Here is a 24312-nt window from a genome sequence, read left to right as displayed (position 1 = left end):
GGTCACAGTCATCTTGATATATTTCCTGATCATCTTGTTGATCAGCAAGGGGAGAGGTTCTACCAAGACATCAGAACAACAAAAGAATGATATCAGGGCAGATGAGGTGAACAATTGAACATATTATGGCAGACTATGGCCGGACCCTTTCGAGAAACTGCAGTAAATAGCTTACAGGCGAAAATCGGACAATAAAACAATTGTGCTTTAAAATAAATTAATGATATTATATTCCAACTGATTATTTCAAATCTACAATAGGTGGTGGACGTAAAACCGATTGAACTAATGCCACGTTGTTTGAGTATCTAGGTAAATACTTATATACATGTCTAGAGTATATTTATGTACATGATATCCGTAAAAGTATGTACCTATGATAAATATTTCACCCCTAAATATAGTGCTGTTACTGTATTTTGATATAAAAGAGTCTTCTGTGTTTAAAAATAACAAGCAGATTGGATTTTTAAACTTTATAGTACGACTGAGCCGATTTTATATCTAGTCATCACCGCGAAAATGGGGATTTGGTCAAAAAAGCCCCATGGGTGTTGTATGTTTGGTGTCAAATTGGTACCGACTCCAGTTTTGTTGTGATTACCTTTCTGTGTTAAAGATCATTCGTCGTAATGTACTCGCGTGGACTGTAATGATTGCAGACTGTCTACCTGTTTCGCATACTGAGAACCGTTCTTCATTTATGTTGCTGTTGTCTTAACTGTTGGTATTGCGAGTATCGTAGTAAAGGTATTAGTTCATTTAAGCCGTAGTAATAAACTGCTTACGAATATTGTTTCGTGCTCACAACATGGGTTATTTTCACAACACGAGCCCATTTGAAAAAAACTAAGGTCATATTCGAAATCAGTGGCCTTCAGAACCCCCAAAACCACTCTTACTTTGTCTGCCTAAAAATATGTGTTGACCAGTGTAATCAATCACCTTTCAGTAGCAGTGATTGTGTATGATTCGTTTTGACGAAATGCTACGACACGTACGGATGGTTTGCATCCTGTAATCAAAGTAAAGACATTGATATATTGTATAACTCGGGGGCGGACAACTTCTTCAGTCGGCGGGCCGGATATAGGAAAATGAAGCAATTCACGGATCGGATAACAGAATATATACATTATTCGCGTATTTAATGTAAACTTCGTGTTTAAAGCATAGACACCAAAAACAGTATTTAATGAACTTAATAACAGTAGCTGTTGAAGTCAATAAGACATCTGTGGTCGGTCAGAGTTGTCAACAAATTCTTTGAACTCTGGCTGCATGTCGTATGTAGAAACCCTTAGTAAAGACTGCATGTGAACATCAGTGATATTGGAACGCAGCCTTATCTCGTTAATGGTCATGGTTGATAATACATTTACACCCAAACAGAGCAAGTAGTTTCATGTCCATTTGTCTCAGGTTGGCCAACTTGGATTCGTCTTGTGACGCATAAAATTTGTCAATACTTTCAGAATATAATTTTACATTCAGGGTAGAAACTCACTGCGGGCCGTATGTTGCCCGTCTCTGGCATGACAGGATGATTTGAACATTGTGTCATATCGTTCAGTTCTGTGGAAAGATCATTGACGGTGTTGCAAATAAGCTGCGTATTGGAGCAGTGTTGAGACATCTTTCCTGCTGTTCTTGTAATCCATGATCGTCAAACCATGAACTTTATATCTCGTGTATTTATCGCGTCGTATTCCGGCTATCGATTATTATGCTAGGTCGTAATTAAAAAATATAAGTATAAAATGCCACGACTTGGGAGAATCGAGCAGACTCATTTGCTAAACCTATCGGTGAAACGGTTTTGGATTCATGCTCAAGTCCTGATATTGAATGAGATGTGAACGGAAGAATTATAATTTGACTATGCATGCATATACACACTGATGTACATGAGTGAATTACTGTTGGATTTGATTGATGATTATCGCAGATTAGTTCTTCCGAAATTATCGTATGCTTATCACCAGTGCTACGCGACAGTGTTGCACACGCGAGTACATTTGGCTCACTAGCAATAATCTATAAATTTGTGAAATAAAAAAAAATTATTAAAAAAATGTCGACGTTTTACATGCAAGTAACACGTAGTACAGGTAAAGCTACGCGTTACTTGACGACACCACTATTGTATATAATGATATTAGAACAATAAAATGCTATTTAAAAAAACGCAATTGTGCGAAAGCCTAAACTTGCTGTATTATGTGCTGGGATTATGACCATGGTATCAGATTCAACTTGTGTCAATAAGGTTATTTGCAACAACTTCTATTCCTGATTATCACGACATCACTAATTTCGCAGTTGGCAGAGATGCCCATGCCTGAATTGCCCAAATTATCTTCATAGCAAGCTGTAACAGTGACCCTTGACCTCTTATGCCTTGGTGGCGTGCGAGTGGTAAATTTGAGATCGAACGCTCTATATAGTGAAAGATTCAATCAACCACACGACTCTACGTGACTCTATTTGAAGAGAACGACAACATTGTTCGAGAAAATATCTAGCTCAATAATACATAGAATATAGAGAAGAACATAATCGACTCAGTGAAACGGTCGCTACTATATGCGTCGAATCGTGGTAAGGCTGTAAGCTTCGAACAGTCGCACACTTACCCAAGACCGTCAATGTTATATTCCCCCTAGTTCGTACAACTGAAGATATGCGATAAATCAATTGAAGTCCGTCGTAACTCTCCGGCAAGTTGCTGAAGTGCCACATCACTTGTTTTGTACGGTTGCCATGATTAGCAACATTGCTGCAAGGACGGATCACATTTATTCGACAGCGACTGATATAAATGTAGTACAGTAAATAATCTATAATACTTTGAAAACCGCACTTGACAAACAAATATTTCATCTGACTCATTTATTTTAGCTGTACTGCAGAAACTCATTGGCACTTTTTGGTGAAAGTGCTGCTTTTTCAAGAGCACGAGTTCATAAGGAACTATGTCACATAAGTGTCGCTTCAAACCAAGCCCTATACCGTATACAAGTCGACTGAGACAGAGCTAGTCAAACAACTGCGCTACGCGTTCTTTTCTTCACTGCGTGTACGATATTTCAGATTGTCACAACGCATATGACGCTATCAGAGACAAAATGCAAGGTTGTACGTTGTACGCAGGACCGTAAATGCCGCACCCCAAACCCCCCAATTGGGATGGAGGGAGTTCGAAGAAGCAAAAAATTATTTCCTGAATTAACATGAATTGTATAAACTTATGTAACTTTTCGCAAGTTTTTTTTCGCGCTGGGGTGGATTTAATGTGGTCTATGGTCTTGGTTATTGGGTACTCTTCACCAAAGAAAAAATACGCATGATTTATTGAAATGGGCATTTCAGCGTCCGCCAATACCGCGCCACGACGCACCAAGACATATAAAGTTTTAAAATATGTAATATGCGACTCCAGGAGGTGTGCCAGAACGATCGGTAGCGAGAAAACCTTGGCCGAAAAGGACTGTCCTTATGCTGACTGGAAACTTCGATATATATGCATAATTAGAAAAGAGAAAATAAAGAAAAATAGAAAATATGCATAATTGTCCATAAGTACCTAAATGGTTGGCTCCGAATAGTCATCTTCTGGCAATCTATACCCACAAAGACAAATGCCATCCCACAGGGACGCAATTGTTCATCTTGAGCTATATATTCAATTCAATTCATATGGTAAGACAATTCTTGAGTTCGGGGAGGGTGAGCGTCTGGCGGACCACTTGTAACTACTAACGTAGTTGAAGCATACATTAGTACGTTCGGACGATTTCAATATCTTTTGACATAGCAGACAGGAAGTCACGAAATAACATCATGTAACCAAGTCATTATACCAACAGGTCCTCCCGCCAGAAGATGTTTCATCATTATTCACGGGCCCTACAGTTTACAACAGTGATTCCCAAGCGCGGCCCCGAGGCCCGCATGTGGCCCCCAGATAGCCTTATTGCGGCCCCAAAAATATATTAGGAAATTGATTTATGACAAAATATAAAATTTATATTTATAAAATACTCTTCCTTGGCTTGGCCTCTGTAGTTTTTAATTATAGAATTGCATGAAAGTTGTGAGTATGGACTGCTAACGTTAAGTCACTGCTGTTTTAATGCAATGTGCCCTAACTTTCCAGTTGAACTAGCAGTAGCTATAGATATAAATAGGTATTGATAACTTTCAAAACCAGAGGAAAATCCTGAAAAAATGGTAAATTTTTCCCACTTCGTGGTCGCTTGACTAAAAAAGAAAAAGAGGCTCAACTCCCGGAAAATACAGTTTTTCTTTAACGTTAACCGGTGGTTGACTGAAAAAAAGGTCAACTTTCCGGTCTAGCTCCCGAAATAACCGCCGTAGCGTTCCTACAGTGCTGACTTAATGTATATCAGTCGAATTTGGCCCTATATGTAACCAAAATCCTCAAAAAAGAAGACAAAATCTCAAAAATGAAGACATTTGGGCGTCCTCCGAGGACACTTTAACAAATCAAAAAAGAGAACAAATCATCTTAAAAGAGGACGTATGGCAACCCTATGATAACTAGATGTGCAACACGTGACTCACGGTTGTATACGCCGAGTTGCATACTGCTTAGCCGGCTAAAAGCAGCATAATTGGTAGTCCTATAGTCAGGGCCGTAACTGCCGCACCCTAAACCCCCCAATTGAGGGGGGCCGAGCTCGAAGGGGCCAAAATTATTTCGTGAAGTAGCATAAACTATAGTGTAATTTTTGAAAATTTATGCAACTTTTTTCCAAAAAATTTCGCGCCTTGCGCGATTTCAATTCGCCACATATCTTGATTATTGGGTACTCTTCCCCAAGAAAAAATACGCAATATTTATAGAAATGGACATATCAGCGTTGGCCATGACCGCACCACAACGCACCAAGACATATAAAGTTTTAGGCCATGTAACATTCGACTTCAAGAAGTGTGTCAGAACGATTGGCAGCGAGAAAGGCCTGGCCGTAAAGGACTGCTTGTATGCTGACCAAAAACTTCGCTATATATACAAAATAGATATAGGTTTAATTGTTCATATTGGCGCCTAAATGACTGGCGCCGAATGTTCTTGTCTTGGCAATCTGAACCTCACAAGACAAATACCATCCCGCAGGAAAGAAAATTATATGCCAGTAAAGAAATACCAATCTGAAGTCGTGTGATCTTTCAGTTTAGTAGGTTTAGGCAATTCTACATTTTTTGATATAGCAGACAGGAGGTCACGAAATAACATCATGTAAAGAAGTCATACCTAGGGGTCCGCCCGCCCGAAGATGTTTAATTTTACGGGGTCTGCAGTTTCAAAGACACCTCTCACTCAGCTCTACCTGTAAATCTGATTACGTGGGCAAAGAGGACAACCATGCAATTCCCGATCTTATTCACCGATTTTATCATGAATTATCGAAATATTCGCGCGTCGCGCTGTCTCACTAAACAGTACAAATTTAATTTCGTGGTAAAAGCGAACAACGTGATGCGGGGTCAGTTTATCACCCTATGGGAGCCCGGGGTCCTGACGAAGTGCTGTTACGTTCCTGCCAACGGGTATACCCCCGGAGATGTTTAATTATTATTTAGGGGGCCCATACCTTTTCAAACACACCTCACTCAGCTCTACCGGTAAATCAGAATACGTGAACAGAGACAGGACGAAAATTGATAGCAATACATGCAATTCCCGATCATATTGACCGATTCAGTCATGAAACTAAAGAAATTTCTCGCGCTTCGCGCGTTTGGGCGAGAAAAGCTTATTCACTCAACGGACAATGCAGCAGATAAGTAGCGGTAAACAGTTTACAGATTTGAAATCTCGCCAGGGCAATAAAACTACTCCGAAATAGCCATGATGACCGTTTGGGTCCGTTTCATAGCCGTAGTATTCGTGCGACCCCGACCGTACTCTGAAATTCTAAATTTGGCCCTCACACCGAAAAAGTTTGGGAACCACTGGTTTACAAAATACCTCATCCCGCTCTACCGGTAAATCTGATTACGTGAGCAGAGAGTATAACAAATTGATAACAATATGTAATCCATTCCCGACCATATTGACCATTCAATCATGAATTATTGCAAATTTAGGCGAAATAAGCCGTCTCAATAAGTCTCAATAAGTCGTCTCGTCGATAGTTCGCGGCCCAAACGAACAAGGTGGTGGGGGTTGCCCAAAAAAAGTTTTGTTTATTTCCCCATAAGGGCCTGAGACCAACGTTTTGAGAGTCCGACGAAGTCGTGTTTCGGTGCTGGTTGTACGCATCCGTTTCAATGTATTTATCTGCAGTTATATTTCGAAATCAGTGCCCATACACGCAGATGTGACTAGTCACTACCAGAGTTGGATCGATTGTAATTTGTAATTGAGCTGAATGTAATTATATACATATTTTCATGTAATTGTAATTGTAATTGTAATTGAAGCATTTCTATTTTATGTAATTGTCATTGTAATTTGATGGAAATTTTGCTCAATAACAATTTCAATTACATTGTTATGGAAATCTGACAATCACTACATAAAATAATCAATCAATCAATCATTTATTCGCAACACCAGTGAAAATCCGGTACGGACCAGGATGACGACGAGGGGCCGCAAGGCCTTAAGGCCTTAGTACACAGTCGCCACCTGTAGTAATTAGCCTATTCACATCGGTGTTCTATGTGTGCCACGTTATAACTAGATAATTCAGCCATGCCAAACTGTTCCCCATACTTCAGTAGCAACAGAAAACTCTGTGAATTACAATATAGGCTAAACCAATGGTTCTCAAACTGGGGGGCGTGTCCCCCTTGGGCGGCGTGAAAGCATCTGAAGGGGGCGCGAAGCTCCGGTAAACTGAATTTTTAGCGCGTTTGGCGATTCACCTCCATTTCATAGTTATTGCTCTGTGTTTAGTCCGAATTTCATATTGGAGAATTCTCTCATCAATAGTCATAACCTTCCATACCATCAAACTATCTGTAAGGTTTGCTAACATTCTGGTTTCATTGTGTGATATGACGATAAGGGGGCACGAAATATTTCACTGTCATAAAAGGGGGCGTGTCTAAAAAAGTTAAAGAACCAGTGGGCGAAACTAAATCCAAATATTTCAAAAATGGATTAACAGCAAATAATCTCTTCTGAAACCTGTACTGAATCATTTCCTACATCACGGTCAGAGTTTTATTTTTAAATCTCTGACCAGTACCGAGGCTTGCTGCAACAATTGCAAAAAGAAATTCAAATTTCCAACCAAGGCTTCATCAAACTTGAACACGCATTTGTGGAGATGTTATCCCAATCTTTCCTCCAATCTTGGCCAAATTTACTGGGGCCAGAAATTTTCTCACCTTAATGTTTATTAAATGCAACCGAACAGTTTCCGAGCAAGTGAAAATGTAAATGCGAACCAAAATGTTGTAATTCGTAGTTATCAGGAGATTCTTTCCTTTCGCATTTATTTTAATGTTACACATCTTATCAATATCATCCTTGACGCTGACGCCTTACTAATTACATTGCATTATCCTCGCTCAGCTCTGAGTAGCTTAATCGTTTGATTACATTTGATTGACTGTCCTGTATAGCCTATGCGCTGTTAGTCGATCAAATTTTTGGTTGTTAACAGTCGCCTGAAACATTTTTCTGTGATTGTAGTTTTCAGTACTCATGATTAGGAATAGTTCGAATACGTTCGAGTTTTTTTTTTAATTAAAGGGTATTCTACGTATCATGAATGAAACGTGAATAGCTTGAGATTGTTGCTAATTACGTAGCTACGGTTGTCAAAGAACACCTCTCTACGGAATCAATTACATGTTTAGCAGTAATTGTAATTGTAATTAATTACATATTTAACAGTAATTGTAATTGTAATTCGATTACATTTAGCATTGAGTAATTGTAATTGTAATGTAATTGAAACATGCAAGGGAGTAATTGTAATTGTAATTGTAATTGAATTGAATTATTGTAATTGATCCAACTCTGGTCACCACCATCAAAACTATAAGAAGTTTATATCAACTAAGTGACCACTTAGTTCACCGACACAGAGGTGAATTGTGGTACTTCTTCCAATAATATACTCAGATGATCGCCGTGTATCACGAAACCTCTAAACACACCTAAATAATGCATTTATTTATTTATTTCCCTCAATGAGTCTGATTTGCGCGTAACGATACTATGCAAGCCCGAGTCCACTCATATGTTAACGGATACTTGCTGGCTGTGAAACAGGGATTCAAATTCATTTGAATTGATTCCATAGGCCTATTTGATGAGACATTTGGTGATGTAAATATAGTTATAAAACAAAGTTTAACACAGAGGTGGGCAATTATTTTTCCCGGTGGGCTAAAATGTGAGGAAGAAAAGACTTTATCGGGCCGGGACCACTGGCCTAGCCAGTACTGGGCGAAAAGGGACATGCCCCTCAATTTTTTGGAATATTTCGTAAATTAATATAAGGTTTAGTATTTCTCAGCATATGAACTAAACTGGAAATTTTTCTTCGCGCGATATATAGTCTCGGTGTTTTTTTAATTGTTGAGTACCCGCTTCTCGACCAATCAACATCAAGAAATAGGCCTAAATAAAAATAGGCATAATGTGCCGAATTGAATATAAGTGTACTCGTGTGTCCTGTCTACGGTTGCGGGACTATTAGGCACCACATTTTCGGCGCAAAAAAGACACAGCAAGACAGCAGGCGAAAAAATATCATGCAACAGATAAATTATTAACAACGTTCGCATGTAATATAATTTGAAAAAAAGTCAAAAATTTTGTCAAAATATAGCGTTAGGTTAGGTCAAAAAATTGTCAAAATTGTTTACAAAGTCAAAAAAAATTTGCAAACTGCATTTCGTTTGTATTGTAGATGTTTGCACCATTGGTGAAATTATCATTTGACATTTTATATCTTATAGCCTACTTTATAGGCCTACTGTTTGCTTGTTGTGAATCATAAATGGTCAAATGTAACAAATAGGCCAACATAGTGTTATGCTCACCGTACCGCAATATCCAACTACAGCAAGACTGCATGGGCACTTGTTCTTATATCAGGACAACATTTTCAGAATGAAGCAACACTGTGTGTCACCAGCAGTGTACGCACAACTTCAATGTTGCAAGCCAACAACTGCTGCTGTTGAACGTGCTTTCTCCATTCACATACAATGGGGTTACTATATTCTGGAAATGCGAAAAGAGGACACTTTTGCACTTTTGCACACTTGCAAAATAGGAGGAAAATCCGATGAAAATGATAAATTTTTCCCACGTCGCGGTCGGTTGACTAATAAAAAAGGTCAACTTTACGGCCCAGCTCCAGAAATACTCGCCTGAGCGTTACTTTAATCTCAGTCGAATTTTCTCCCAATATTTCAACAAAATTATCAAAAAAGTGAACAAAATGTCAAAAAAGAGGACACTTCGAGGACACTTTCAAAAAAGTCAAAAAAGAGGACAAATCCTCTTAAAAAAGGACGTATGGTAACCCTAACATAGTATGTACTGCTATGTAAAGACATGCACTTTCTACCTCGATAATGTAAGAAAGCATCTTTCGTTGTACTTCAACAAATTTTAATTATTTGTACCATAATGCGTGATATAACTACTAAAATTCTGCCTATGTCTTGATTTGGTTAAAACAAAGTTTTTCCACGTACAAATTTGTCAGCTTTCAAGTAAAAAAGTTTTTTCAGGCCAAACTACTTCGTAAGGGCAGACAGTTCCAATCCGAAATGAAGATAAGTATAGTAGAATTCTAACATTATGTGCGAAAACACCAGATTTCTCACGAGACATACGTAGGTACGTAATCACTAATCACGGTACATAAATAAACTAGACTTCAAAGTAAACCGATTTCCCGTTTGGTTTATACAGCCTATAGCAGTGGTTCTCACCCGGGGGTCCGCGAAGCATTTCAGGGGGTCCGCGAAGCCAATAAATTTTCACATGATTGATAACCTAATATTTAATTTTTTAGGCCAGGGAAATCATAAAGCAGTTTGCTTCATAACTGCTAAAACTTCAGGAGTCACTAACAGAATGGCCAGATGAGATAAAGTATTCTATACTTCGCAATGTTTGCAAAACATATTCGATTTGAAGGTGTCAGTCTCAGTACATTAATGAACAGTCGCTTAAAAGACAAATTCGTAAAGTTTTTTTCCTAATCTGCACCGAAGGGATTGAACTTAATCCCAGAAGAACCTTAAGATACCGGATAGAAATGAATAGGCTGAGCGTGATATGTTCATTAAAATCTGGTTCTCAGTTCTGGTGCCAACTATGTTGCGATCATACCCAAAGATGTCGTCTTAAGCGCTACTCGTTATTATTCTATTGCAGGGGTCACCAACCTGGTGCCCGCGGGCACCAGGTAGCCCGCGAGGACTAGATGAGTAGCCCGCGAGGCCATTCCAAAAATAGGTGGAATAGCAGCATTTACCAATATTCGTCAGATTATTACCAGTGAGCTTTTAAATATGTAGATTGATTGGTTCAGCTATTCTTGTTTAAAACACACCAACATGTAACTTACATATATAAACACTTAAAAATATCTTCGATTACAATTAGTAATATATAGAAGTATGTGCTAGAACAGGGGCGGGCAACTTCTCCAGTCGGCGGGACGGATATAGGAAAATTAGGAACTTGGCGGGCCGGATTGCTGAATCGATACATTATTCGCCCATTTATCCACATATACTAGGAATAAATCGTATTTAATGACGGTATTTTAATGACAGCAATGTAATTTTAAAGCCATTTCTCGCCAATAATGACGAAGACAATGTGGATTCGAGAATAGCATTGTCATACAGGCACCACCATGTCTGCTTCTCCCTGATCAATCAACACACGGTGCAATCCTTAATTAAGATTTCAAGGCGTTCAATAAGCCCGGTACCCCAAATGCTCTAAGATATTAATTCATTGGGGCTTAGTAAGTTACGAGACAGCGTGGTTGTTCAACTGTGTGGCCTATTTTATCTCGATATTGAATTCATGCGGCCCGTGGCCTCTACGAAATTTGAAAGTGGCGCCCGACCCGTGTTGAGTTGGCGACCCCTGGCATAAGCGGTGTCTTACAGAAGCCTACACGTGTAGACGTACACGTGACCATTGTAGTCAACAGACACCATGATTACCACAAACGACATTAGGGTATAGTACATCGTAAATGCCGATAATGCAATAAGTCTTCTCGCTTCGACGAACTTACGCGTATAAGCGTCGTCCTCGTTCGCTGCGCATTAGGGCGGTTCAAAAATAACCATTTTTCTTTAATCTTGCGGGCTACGTGATTAAATCGGTAGGTTGCCTTAAAAAACGACGCACACCAAATTTGAATTCATTCCAACCAATATTCGCGGTTTACGTAGAGTTTGAAAATTTTGAATTTGCCCAGAAACGCAAAAAAATTTTTTTTTCAAATTTTTCTGCCAACCCCATGAAAATGTTGCGCTGTCTTCAAAAACTATGCAAAACAAATTTGACTCAATTCCAAGCAGTAGAAGTGGAGTTATATCAGCTTTTCCTTGATAATCCTGGAATTATCCTTGATCGGTGGATAATCCAATAATTTTCATCGAAAAACTGGAATAACTCCGCTTCTACGGCTTGGAATTGAGTAAAATTTGTTTTGCATAGTCTTTGAAGACAGCCGAACAATTTCATGGGGTTGGCAGAAAAATTTGAAAAAAAAAATTTTTTTCGTTTCTGGGCAAATTCAAAATTTTCAAACTCTACGTAAACCGCGAATATTGGTTGGAATGAATTCAAATTTGGTATGCGTCGTTTTTTAAGGCAACCTAACGATTTAATCACGTAGCCCGCAAGATTAAGGAAAAAAGGTTATTTTTGAACCGCCCTACTGCGCATACATGTGCATAATGACATACAGTCACTAAAATGTGACGTATGTAAGCCGATAGTGGGGAATCTCGGAAGACTGGGGCCGCGGGCCACATTATCATGTAAGACGGATAACTGTCCGCGGGCCGGACAAAATCCCTTCGCGGGCCGGATCAGGCCCGCGGGCCGTATGTTGCGCGCCCCTGTGCTAGAATCACCAGAAATTCAAGATACGGCGCATTGCCTATACAGGTGACATGACGGAATGCCGTCCACGGTCTTCTTGAAATGGTGGGGGGTTCCGTTACGATAGCTCGACGACCAGGAGAATGCCAAAGTAGTAAACAATATTACTATTCGGACTCAGACAGCCGTGAAGTACTAGCAGATTTTCAGTATCTGTATAGGGGAGATGTGGTACCGATGGATCAAAAATCGGAAAATGATAGCTGGCCCTGAAATGTTCAGCCGAAAACAGCAGATCTATTGCTGGCTCAGCACTTTCATACAAGCTCTACCTATCGCGCACATATACATGAATATCCGTCTTTTCAAAAAATATTTATGGGCGTTCAAAATTTGTTGCTCGAACGTGTCATCGGTCCCCACCCGGTGGGTCCAATGACACACGACTCGGGGACCTATGACACATATACCCTAAAAAACTCAAATGTGACTACTTTTCTTGCTCGGTACTATAATCTAAGCTACAGAAAGCCAAAGAAGAATGTTTGGTCGCAACTGTCAAAAAATAGAATAAATAGTAACTCAAATGTTTTCATAAAATCACGTTTCGACGAATTTTATACATGAATCGAAAAAAAGTCCACTCAAGGATAGTACTGAAAAAAATAATAGGTGCCATTATATAGCCCGATACAAGCCCTACACTTCACAATAAAAATGAAAGCTGGTTTGTTCGTGTTGAAGGTTACAAAGAAAAATATATATGTCGATCTAAATTTAGTTTACACCCCCTAAAACAAAAATCATCTGTGAGAGACCCCATTGCTCGCGCACGTCGAATTTTTTTGTATGTGAGGAAAGATTTTGCCAGCATGCAATTGTAGACAAGTTCACGGAGTGTAATCATGGAATTATCATAGAGAATTTTCAAAGTATTTTCGGTCCCAGTGATCCATCGGTACCACATCTTCCCTACCAATTACGTATTGCATCTTTTGGCACGTCTTGTTTCTGTTACACTCAATGCAGATTAATACATGTTTCTAACTTTCTGTAATCGTTGCTGCTGTCCGGTATCATGAAATCTTGTCATTTCTTGATGCTGAACAGTAGGAGATTGAAATTGTTGGTGCATTGTGGTTTGGTGCATTGTTGATGCAGAAAAGTACAGTGGTGTATGCGCATCAACTATGAAGGTTTCAAGCGTCTATGGTTCAACTTATCGTTGTGAATCAGCCTTTTCGGACATAAACTTCATCAAAAACAAACACAAAACACGCTTAATTATTGCACTTCTGGAACACTCACTCAGAATTGCAGTGTCAAGTTAAATACCAGGGTACAGCGCACTAGTTGATATCATACAATGCCAGGCTTCCCACTGACTGCTATAGAAACAGATAACATGATGTCCAGTCCTGCCCAGTGCTATGAATATCAAAGCGGAAATTCAGTGTGGTACGGGTAAACGGTGGGAGTAGATAGTAGCCTGCCGCTTCAATCATTCCGCAAAAGTAGCCCTCGGTTGCAAAAAGTTGGTGACCCCTGTTCTATTGCCTCCACCATGATATATATCACTGCATCCGCCTATATTTGGTGCAATCGATTTTCGGCTCTCGTTCATATAAAACCGAACGTGCGGATTTTCAACACACGAATACATATTTCAAGAGATGCAGCTACGAAATTCACCTTGAAATAGTGAATGTTTCCACAATTTTCACAGATAGTATGATGCTGTATTTATGAAAAGTCTGATGGTTGCTGTTTGTCACTCGCACTGTCAATATTTGCACAAGACAGATGACGGTTGTACGATAATTGAGCTAAATTTGACCTAAAACTTATTTGGTGGTCCGAGGGGTCCGTGACGGTACAAAAGGGGTCCGCGAATACACAAAGGTTGAGAACCACTGGCCTATAGTTTTGTCCACGCAATAACATGTATAAATAACTTTTATAGTCTAAATTCCAAGAAACGTGTTGCGGGCCGCGCAATGCCCAGGTCTGGTATAGTAGGTCTACTGTGATAGTAGGAAAGCCGTTCGCATACTTCGGTGACGGGACGTTATAATTTGGCGACATGCTTTTATATTAGTATTGATTCATTTTATATAGTTATGTAGGGGAGATGTGGTACCGATGGATCACTGGGACCGAAAATACTTCGAAAATTCTCTATGATAATTCCATGATTACACTCCGTGAACTTGTCTACAATTGCATGCTGGCAACATCTTTCCTCACATACAAAAAAATTCGACGTGCGCGAACTATGGGGTCTCTCAGAGATGTTTTTTGTTTTCGGGGGTGTAAACTAAATTTAGATCGACATATACATTTTACTTTGTAACCTTCAACACGAACAAACCAGCAATCATTTTTATGGTGAAGTCTAGGGTTTGTATCAGGCTATATAATGGAACCTATTATTTTTTTCAGCACTTTCCTTGAGTGGAATTTTTTTCGATTCATGTACAAAATTAGTAGGGAGGGTACCGATGATACAACAGCCAAATCAAGCAAAATAATCAAGCATACTAATCATGAAACAATTGAAACATGACTACGTCCAGAAAATCTTTATGCAATATTTGCATATGATGTTTTATCGCTATAACGAGGTCTTTGGAAGTCACACGGTCGATTTTCGGGCAATATGTATGTACCCTCAAATTTAGAAGTCCGAGCCTAAATCGAAACGTGATTTTATGACAACATTTGAGTCAATATTTAATCTATTTTTTGATGGTTGCGACCGAAAATTCTTCTTTGACTTGCTGTAGCTTAGATTATAATACTGAGCAAGAAAAGTTGTCACATCTGAGTTTTTAGGGTGTATGTGTCATAGGTCCCCGGGTCGTGTACCATTGGACCCACCGGGTGGGGACCGATGACACGTTCGAGCAGCAAATTTTAAACGTCCATAAATATTTTTTGAAAAGACGGATATTCATGTATATGTGCGCGATAGGTAGAGCTTGTATGAAAGTGCTGAGCCAGCAAAAGATCTGCTGTTTTCGGCTGAACATTTTGGGGCCAGCGATCGTTTTCCAATTTTTTATCCATCGGTACCACATCTCCCCTACTGCTAAACAGTATATAATCGTTACCCTATATATGTAAAATATGTGTGCGTATACTCTTCTGCAAATACTTGTGGTTCATTTGGAAGATATGCATTGTGTTAGATTGTATATATCTCAATGAACGTTGTACAGCGTACACTATACATTGTACAGTTCATACGTAACTTTTCACCTACATTGGTTATGCCCATGTATAATTTAATTTCTAAAAGCGACAGGAAACTTCAAAGATGCAAATTCTCGGAACGTTACCTGATATTGAGGTGGGGAACTTTCGATTGCCGGAAATGAGCTTGTGTCTCTCCACATTCTTTATACTTTACTACCAAACTCCCGACGTAAGTAACATTGAGATGGTTCTAAATATATGAGATATAACCATGAAATAAGTTATAGAAAGTCATCCGGCTAAAAATAATATCATGTTACAAACCATTAGAATTTGTGGATGCGATAGTGTCGGTGCGATGCACAGGACAACACCAAGGATAGTAGTATAGGGTATTTGTCACTGTGTAACTGGCTATGCATAGTTCATGGTACACACATTATTTCCCGTCGCTACTCCGATCCCAGTTATGAACAGACTACCATGTATAGAAAATAGACATATAGATATTGTGACAATTGATGTCATAGGAATATTATAGTGACGGAGTATTCGAAAAATTACGTCATATGCAGCATCATCAATCATAATAACTTACTGTTTATCCGTGAACTCGAGAACTCGCTACTTCGAGATGTTATTTAAAACTACTTTCCGTCGAGAGTTCCCGTCGTAAATCGACATCAAGTCACTACGGCCTTACTCTCGAATGACGCAATGTCAGTATAATAATTATATAAATCTACAGCAAATCATCATTAAGTCATGAATAAGTTGTTTTAGTTGGCATATGGCAAAATTCTTGTCGATAACGGTAGCTATATTTGGTGCCTCCAAGTGTGTTTTTAAAAAAGTTTTCCTGAAGAGGTCGAACACCCAAATTACCAAAACGTCGGTATTTAAGATTCTCCTCAGATGAACAGTAGTTATGTGACTGAAATGAGCTGTCACTCAGCTAATATATGACAAAATTGATATACACTGATAATGGTCACAAAGTCTAAAAATGGGTTGCTGCTTCAATTCATACGAACCGCTGTAGGGTATTTCACGAAAAAAGTGATGACGACTAGCGAACATGTCGTTATAATCGTTACATTAGACACTATCGTCACGTTAGATCCAATTGAACGAGGCCCTTCGTCGACTTGATAAAAATTGACTCGAAGGTTTTCTGAAAATACATAAATGAGTTATAACATGTCGCTACTGCAATGCATAAGGTAAAATTACGATATATAAGCAGATTTACCATCAGCAAATAATTTTGTAAGTATCAGGGATGGTGTGAACGTGAGGTTCACGTTCTCGTTCGGTGATGTGCTGTGAACCTCAGCAATTTAGAGGTTCGAGTTGACAAACGAACCTTGGTTAGTTGTGCATTGCGAAGCATTTTCATATTTTTGTTTGTAATATTTTATTTCTGCAAATTTCAACAAAATGAAAATGCAACATGAAATAAATATAGTCGCGACTTCGGTCACCTTATACATATGCAATACATATATATAGAACAATACCCGCCATTTACGGTGACGGGGAAATAAATTTTATTTTACGAAAAATATATGCGAGAAATCACAAACTGAAAATGCGATAATAATATAACATGGGCCAGAGAAGACATGGCCAGTTCGCCCGGGGACGGGGGGCACCAACAAACAGAGGCCTCCACCAAAACGCACAATATATGTGGTGGAGGCCGACAAACAACACAAAAAATACAGGGGCGAACTGGCGAGGTCCGACTGCAGGCATTATCATAAGTATTGTGGTGGTGAAAATCCAAAATTAAAGTTATCCAACATGAGGTGGGGGAACTCCTCCCCTTAGCATTTAGAACCGCTCTGAAAACTTTCACGGCATGAAAACATCTTTGGCTGAAATTCTGTGCATTCAAACTTCGGACCACTCTGCATGGCGCTTGCATCATGAAAGGCGAGAACTAAATACACTATATGTAACTTGTCAGCACAATGTGGTTAATCAACTAATAAATTATTTACAACAAAGAAATTGATATAAAGAATGCATCTCTGTTTATTGTAAAAAATGCGGCAGGCATATACGGGATCTATCATTGTATCATAATATATGTTGCGAGTATAGAAACCGCCTTAAGAATGTATCGTCTGGTCTAGCCTGGACCGTTCGGGCGCAAGCTTGTATTCCCTTGCAAGTCCTCGTCGAAACTGTCGGCAAAGGGGCGGAATATATTGATTTTTTGTAATTATATTGGCATTAGGTTGTCCAGTTGATACATTTGATGAAGTTTTAAAAGTCGGCCTGCACTTCAGCATTGTGGCATAATGTGGCCTGAGCCATCTTGAAATATTTCTTGATAGTCTTGGCGATCGGTGTGAGGTTCAAAGGGCAGGGTTCCACAAAATTATCAAAGTAACAAAAAAAGATATCGGGACAGATGGGGAAACGAGTGGCGCAGTGTGTATATCGAATGCGCTGCGGCACCGACGTTGCCACGCTGCAAAAAGTAGTCATCCGAGACCCGAAGTCGAGTGCATGGGAGAGTGAAATTAAAGTAAACGATTACGAAGCGATTGCAGAAAGATGCAAATGTCAACGATACTGAAAGATACTAAAAAGACAATGACACTGAACTGTACAATATCCATGTCGTAATGCACAAGGCTTAAAAAAAGGCTTTAAGCGTCACTGAAATGCCTTGAATTGATAATAATAATAATAATATTATTATTATCAGGACAGATGATACGGAAAACTTTCCTAAATTGCTCACAGGCGCAAATGGTATAGGAAACAACTTTAGTGTAAGATAATTGTTATTATTGTATTCCTCAGAGTGAACTTCTGAACTTTATAATTCGACGGAGCTGTTTTTTTATCTAGCCAGCCCATACTGCGGGAATGTGAGATTTTAGTCAAAATAGCTACTCGAATTATCTTCAAAATTAAAGCCAACTTGAAAAAAAAACGAAGACCATATAGCGAATCTTCACTCTTTCGAACCCCATAACCGCTCTTTACGGGTTTTATATGGGGCTCCAACCACACGTTGCTGACGGACTTGAGGCTAGAAGCTGCGCATTGAACCGTGCAAAACTGCAAGCAATAAAAATTGCCAATCTGTTATGACGTCGCATCGTAAGATATTCTCACTATAGATTAATATTAGACTATGACTAAACTAAAAACCCGGCTGGGCATCATATGTATTCGGCGTCCTCGTTCACACTGCGAGACACAATACTAGTTGCACACTTTGCATCATACCGAAACGTATTTAAATGATGATGCAGACGATAGTCGTTTCCTGCATTATGCTGATTCCCCATTTCAGAAATAGCTTCGTCAGCAGAGGTAAACGTATTGTGTATGCGTACATGTATGCGATAGTTGCCGCTTGCGAAGTTTAAACCGGAAGCGAAGTTTACCAAGAGACAAATTCGTGATATCAATTTATTATATGATATGATTTGATATAAAGTAGCTCATGACTTCGTACTTTTACCTTGAATACCGAAGAAATTCATAATTTGCCGGCTTCGAGTTAAACTAAAAGTCGCATATTTCAAAATTTGGAATTAAACGTTTGAAATGGAATTCCCTCATTTTCCACAACGATGTTGACCATAAAGCATCCAAATACTTTTTTCAACTGAATGAAGAAATTGATTCAGCTATCTACTGATGCAAGTACATCCCGGTATATATTACTTTCCTCGAGTATTCAGAGGTGGACAAAGTAGTCAAGAAAGCTACTCAAGTAGAAGTAGAAGTATCAATGCAGGCAAAGTTAGGCAAATTACCAGTAAAAGAAGTATAATGAATTATGTTCTGCCGCCGTAGATTAGAATAGGCAGCAATCGTAGCATACGTGCCGAAATGTTGTAGGTTTCTGCAAAGGCGTTGCAACCGCTTATTTCGCGTAAGCAATGTCTTACTTACATTAGCATTTACGAAAGGGGTCACCAACACGCGCCCGAGAAGTCATATCTTCCGGCTTACGATCTGATTTCAGATTTCGAAAGAACGATAAGTAAAGCATTTTGAAATACCGACATTGATTTCAGGTTTGAAGTATTGTTGATGTTTTTGTTTCAAAAGGAGCTACTCTCCTGAGCGCAGCACCACTATTTCTCACTAGTTGAAACGTCTTCGGCAACAGCACTCCATCAATGAAGAATCGTCTGATATGAATAGGCATATTGCCTTGACCTGCAATGTTCCAGAGACTGTCAACACCGAGACGCTTAGAAAACAGCTTGGGTCTTCCCAAAAATATCAAGATTTACGAGGAGATAGTCTTTTAGGTAGTACCGTGTCTCGCTAGCCCCGTCTCGATTCATTAGTCGCTGAAAAGCGTTGTCACGTATCGTGCGACGCTAGTTCAAAATAAAATGAAATTGATGACCATGATATTTTTTGTCGAATTTGCATTTATTTAATATAAATCATTACTTTTGTTGGAACTATGCCCTTGGCTGTCCCATGTTAGAAAGCAGATCGTTTTACCGACGTGACAAGAAACGTGATTACTATAAAAGTGTGGCCTATTTTGTCAAGATATCTATGAAATTTGAAAAGTGTCCCGCGACTCTGTAGAAATGGGACCCCTGCTTTAGGCTTTATGTTTTCCCAATGAACTCAATTTAAGACTACAATGAGAGTATTTCATGTATTGACTGAATCTTTACCTCACACTTTAAAATTGAAAATTGTATCATGCACGATGCACGATTTTGTTGGGCTACCAGTGTTGTAATCACGAAATTGACCATCGCTACCTTTTGGTACTTAAATGTTAGTAATCCCATTCACTTTCATACAAAGCTCCGTACCCGGGATATGCACGCCGACGACTTGATCTGCACCCTTCCCTATGGTGTGGACAAGTGCTTTTCAACCTGTGTGATGGTATACGCATATGTGCGAATGAAAAAAAAAGCAGTTTGAATGACGAAAGTGGTGCAAATGGCGGGTATGAAAATCCGGATGAATGCGGATGAAAATCGTAAATAATTGGTAATTTTTCTGACTTGGAGTAATTCAAATGAACCTAATAGGAAGTTCAGGGGCGGCGTCTTCCTATATTTAAATCACCCCTATTTGAAACGCATGCATCAGACATGTTTCGTGTTGGGTACAATCGTGATGGGCGCGTTCTGCATGTAATGCACGTCCGTAAAATCGTAGCATACTAATGTGATTTTAAAAATGCATTCTTTTTCAAGTGTTAGGCTTTTGTCGAGAGATGCCACTAAAACTTTGATTTTTGTCCTGGTCTGAAAAGCTGGTTATTTTTTATTGAAGGTTATTGAACTGTTATGAACTTTCAAGTTAGATTGAGCTGAAGAGCCGAACACATGGTATCTTGACTTTCATTGCTCATCTCATTTATTCAAGAGGCAGAAAATAAGAATTCGTAAGAAATGGAACACTGGAGCAACGTTATATAAGGTAGCGAGTTCTAATGTGCCTACTCTCCTTGATCGCTTTGCAGCTTATATTTAAAAAAAAAATCATGCAAAAGCCTCAACACGAACATGTGGATTTTTCACGCTCTCGACAAACCGGACCTTCCGGGACCTTTGTGTCATCTCGCAAAAACAATTTCTGCCTGCAAGCATTCTTTACTCGCGAAAAACAGGCTGTATTCAAGATAAGAGTGCCAAGCAGTTCTTAAGACCATGATAGTGTCGCCCGCAGCCACAGTCCGCCGCAATTATCCATTGTACTTGCTTACTACGTCAAATTATCGTGACTGTAGGTTATTCAATCTTTTTCCGGACACAAATAATAGTGATTGTTAGTTATGCTTTAGTTCTTTGTTTTCCTTGTCTCCAATATGTGGCCAGATTTCGAAGAACCTGTTCACAACTTTCATCGACCACAGATGTATCATTGACTTCAACAGCTATTGCAGTACATTACGTTAACAAATTCGTTGAATACTGCTTTGGTCTCTAAACTTCACACTTAAATTAAAATTAAATACGAATAATCCGTGTACATGTGGATAAAAACGCGTTTAATATATCGATTCAGGAATCTGGCCCGCCAAATACTTCATTTTCCTATATCCTGCCAGCGGACTGGAAAAGTTGCTCCCCACTGCTATATGGTCATTTCGAACAGTTAAGATAATTTGACGCTTTTTTAGTCAGTTTCGCACTATATTGACTCTCAAAGCCTTCCCACAGTTGGCAACCCTGGTTGTGTAGACTGATTTCTCATGTGGGCCTAACCGGCATCGGTCGGACACACGCAACATGATTTCACGTTGTTGTGAACCCATATGCAGTAGTGCGGAGCATGGACCGGAGCTGGATTGGATATCCTGCCGGATTTTTTCAATTTTGGCCGGAGCCAGTTAGGACCGGATCAGAACTTTTTTGATACGGCCGGATCCGGATTGGAGCCGGATCATTACTTTTTTGATAAGACAAGAATCATATGGATAGGCATGAGATTTGTAACTAAATGACTACCAACCAACCAACCGCACGCAAGTAACCGCCAAGCGAGTGCAAAAATAAATGAGCCATATTTATATATTCGCGGAACCACCGCACCGTGTAGGGCCGGATTTCCAGCCGGATTTTTTCATTTTTGGCCGGAGCCGGATCAGTACTTTTTTCTGATTCGGCGGGAGCCGGATCGGAGCCGGACCAGAGAATTGCAAAACCTGATCGGAGTCGGACCGGAGAATTTGTCGATCCGTTCCGCACTAATATACAGCGGTACATTCATTCGCAACTGGTATTTGGTTACCAGCTACATTCGTTATTAGGTTTTTATTGGAAGCGTCTTTTTACATTTAGCAATCGCGGCAGTCCTGAAATCAATGTTATTCATTATTCTTACCTTACCACGGTATCGCTCAACGCTCATTACATTGATATAACACCGACAGGCCTGCATGCTGTTATTATTGAGTAACCATCTATATTGTGCGGCGGAACTTGATAAAGCGTAAAACGGTAGGAATAGCTGAGTTGCTTACATAGAACTACGTACAGTAAGAACGTTACCATATCTTGTACCTTTTGCAAGACTAGAAATCGCAGTCAGTGTCATCAAAATTGATAATACTTTCCGGAATGATCCATATGTCGCCATATGACTGGTTAATAAATATTCTGCAACCCGTAGAAGTCAACGGGAATATATTCGTCGTGCTTAAAACTTCATCATGTCACTTGCATCCAGTATCAATGCCCTGGAACATTTTGAAAGCATCATTTTAATATGTCGATTACCTACCAATCACCTCACCTATGTATCATGATAAAACCAATCTCACCTTATGCGGTGCACTCAGGTAACGTTTATTTTGCTAGAGGCTCCGAAACAGCCCGATGGTGGCGCGTGTGCTAAAATAAGCACAGACAAGACAAGGATGTAACTTAAGCTGACGAATCAAATGCCCTGTTTGATGTTATATCATGCAACAATATATATATAAATATTGGTAGTCAGATTAATACTATGCATGGAAGCTCATACTGTCATCTCGCACCATGTTCTGCTGTTGTGCCGTCTTATATGCTGATTCAACTTGCTCGCAACAACTGCAGATTCAAGATTGATGTCTAACCCAAATGTCAGATACTAGAAGCATCGAGAGCCATCCTTTCGACTTCCAGCTGCAGAGCAGTATAAACAATACGCTCCTTTCATTTCCGTTTCTTCCGTAAAAATTGTCTAGCTTGCACATTGCCAATACTCAGCGCAAGGTACACGAACCTTGGTGACTATTGGCATATCCACTGTGGTGGGGAATATAGTGCTAGAAAGAATGTTTACAATTAACACACTTCCACGCAGCTAACAAAGATTTATTAATAGAATGTCAAATGTACAGACGTATTGTTTTGCTCCAACGCCAATTTGCACCCCACGTATGTTGTTGACATATGGGCACAGGCGATGGTACGAACGTTCAGTTCACGCTCGTGTTCTGTATTCATACCTCGATATATCAGCTGTTAGTTTAATGAAATAAAATCGAAATTCTCGGAATTTCAACTTGTTATTATTTGCCGTGTCGAGGTGGCAGTAAAAACGGAAATTCAACACAAAACTGAGATGATACTTGCTTTGTCCATAATTACACTAATTTTCGAGACTTTTGCTAATAATATGACGCGCTTCTGTTTGGCAATAATAAAATCACTTGTTTCCGTCAGAGAACAGTTTAGAGATGTGGTTCTCAAACTAGGGGGCGCTCCTCTCTTGGGGGGCGTGAAGGCACCTGAAGAGGGGGCGAAGCTGCGGTCACCTGAAAATATTTTTCGCGCTCTGCGAGATTTACCTTCAAATCATGGTTATTGCTCTTCGCATAGTCCGAATATCATATTCGAGAATCCTCTCACCAGCAGTCAAAACCTTTCATGCCATCAAACTATATGATGGGATTGCTAGCGATCTGGTTGCATTTTGAGGTAGGACGATAAGTGGCGGCTGAAATTTTCCACTATCACAAACGGGGCCATGTCTAAAAAAGTTTGAGAACCACTGGTTTAGAACGAGATAACGATCCCGTATTCAAGCGCAGTAGCAGATACGACTAACGAAACCGTATGAGTGTGCGTAGGCTCCGAAGGCCATCAACGAAGATTTTTTGGGTCACAATACGGGATGTAATGAGAGGTACTTGCAAACCCGATAAACGTTGCCTAAGCTCTGATGAAATGTGACCAACTCTGTAACATATCATAATATAGGGTTACCATACGTCCTCCGTTACAGATTCTAATGATGTGAAATGGGTAATACGGACGTTTGAGCGGGTCATTCGGGAGTCTAATGAAAGTGTTGACCGTTTATTTAATCAACAACACAGTTATAAATGTAAAAAGTAGGTAAATCGGGGATCGAGTCGATCTGATGACCTTTTTTTAGTCAACACAACAAGATTTCCAGTAATTATTGCAATTTCGATTTCCGTCAATCCACTTTTATGATTTGCTAAAAGTGTCCACCTTTCCCGATTCCAAAATATGATAACCCTATTATAATAGGACACTCATCACAGCAACATCGGT

The 24312-nt window shown here is 39.5% G+C and overlaps 1 protein-coding gene across 1 annotated transcript in view; it reads right to left on the bottom strand.

Annotated features, from left to right (window-relative positions):
* Positions 1–23051, bottom strand: part of LOC145446052 (uncharacterized) — a 31465-nt gene extending 8414 nt beyond the window's left edge. The window contains exons 1-6 of the mRNA XM_080324234.1: positions 22569–23051; positions 22297–22484; positions 16318–16457; positions 15427–15533; positions 2637–2779; positions 946–1015 (exon numbers count right to left, since the gene is read on the bottom strand). Of these exons, the coding sequence (XP_080180360.1) occupies positions 946–1015; positions 2637–2779; positions 15427–15533; positions 16318–16457; positions 22297–22384 (548 nt within the window). The 5' untranslated portion in view covers positions 22385–22484; positions 22569–23051. The remainder of the gene's footprint in view (positions 1–945; positions 1016–2636; positions 2780–15426; positions 15534–16317; positions 16458–22296; positions 22485–22568) is intronic.
* Positions 23052–24312: the final 1261 nt, after the last annotated feature.

Source organism: Botryllus schlosseri, chromosome 9, assembly GCF_051294905.1.
Source record: "Botryllus schlosseri isolate E-star chromosome 9, Bs_hap1, whole genome shotgun sequence".
Classification (NCBI taxonomy): domain Eukaryota; kingdom Metazoa; phylum Chordata; class Ascidiacea; order Stolidobranchia; family Styelidae; genus Botryllus; species Botryllus schlosseri.
Note: the sequence above shows the minus strand (reverse complement) of the source record. Positions and strands in the feature narration are given on the sequence as shown.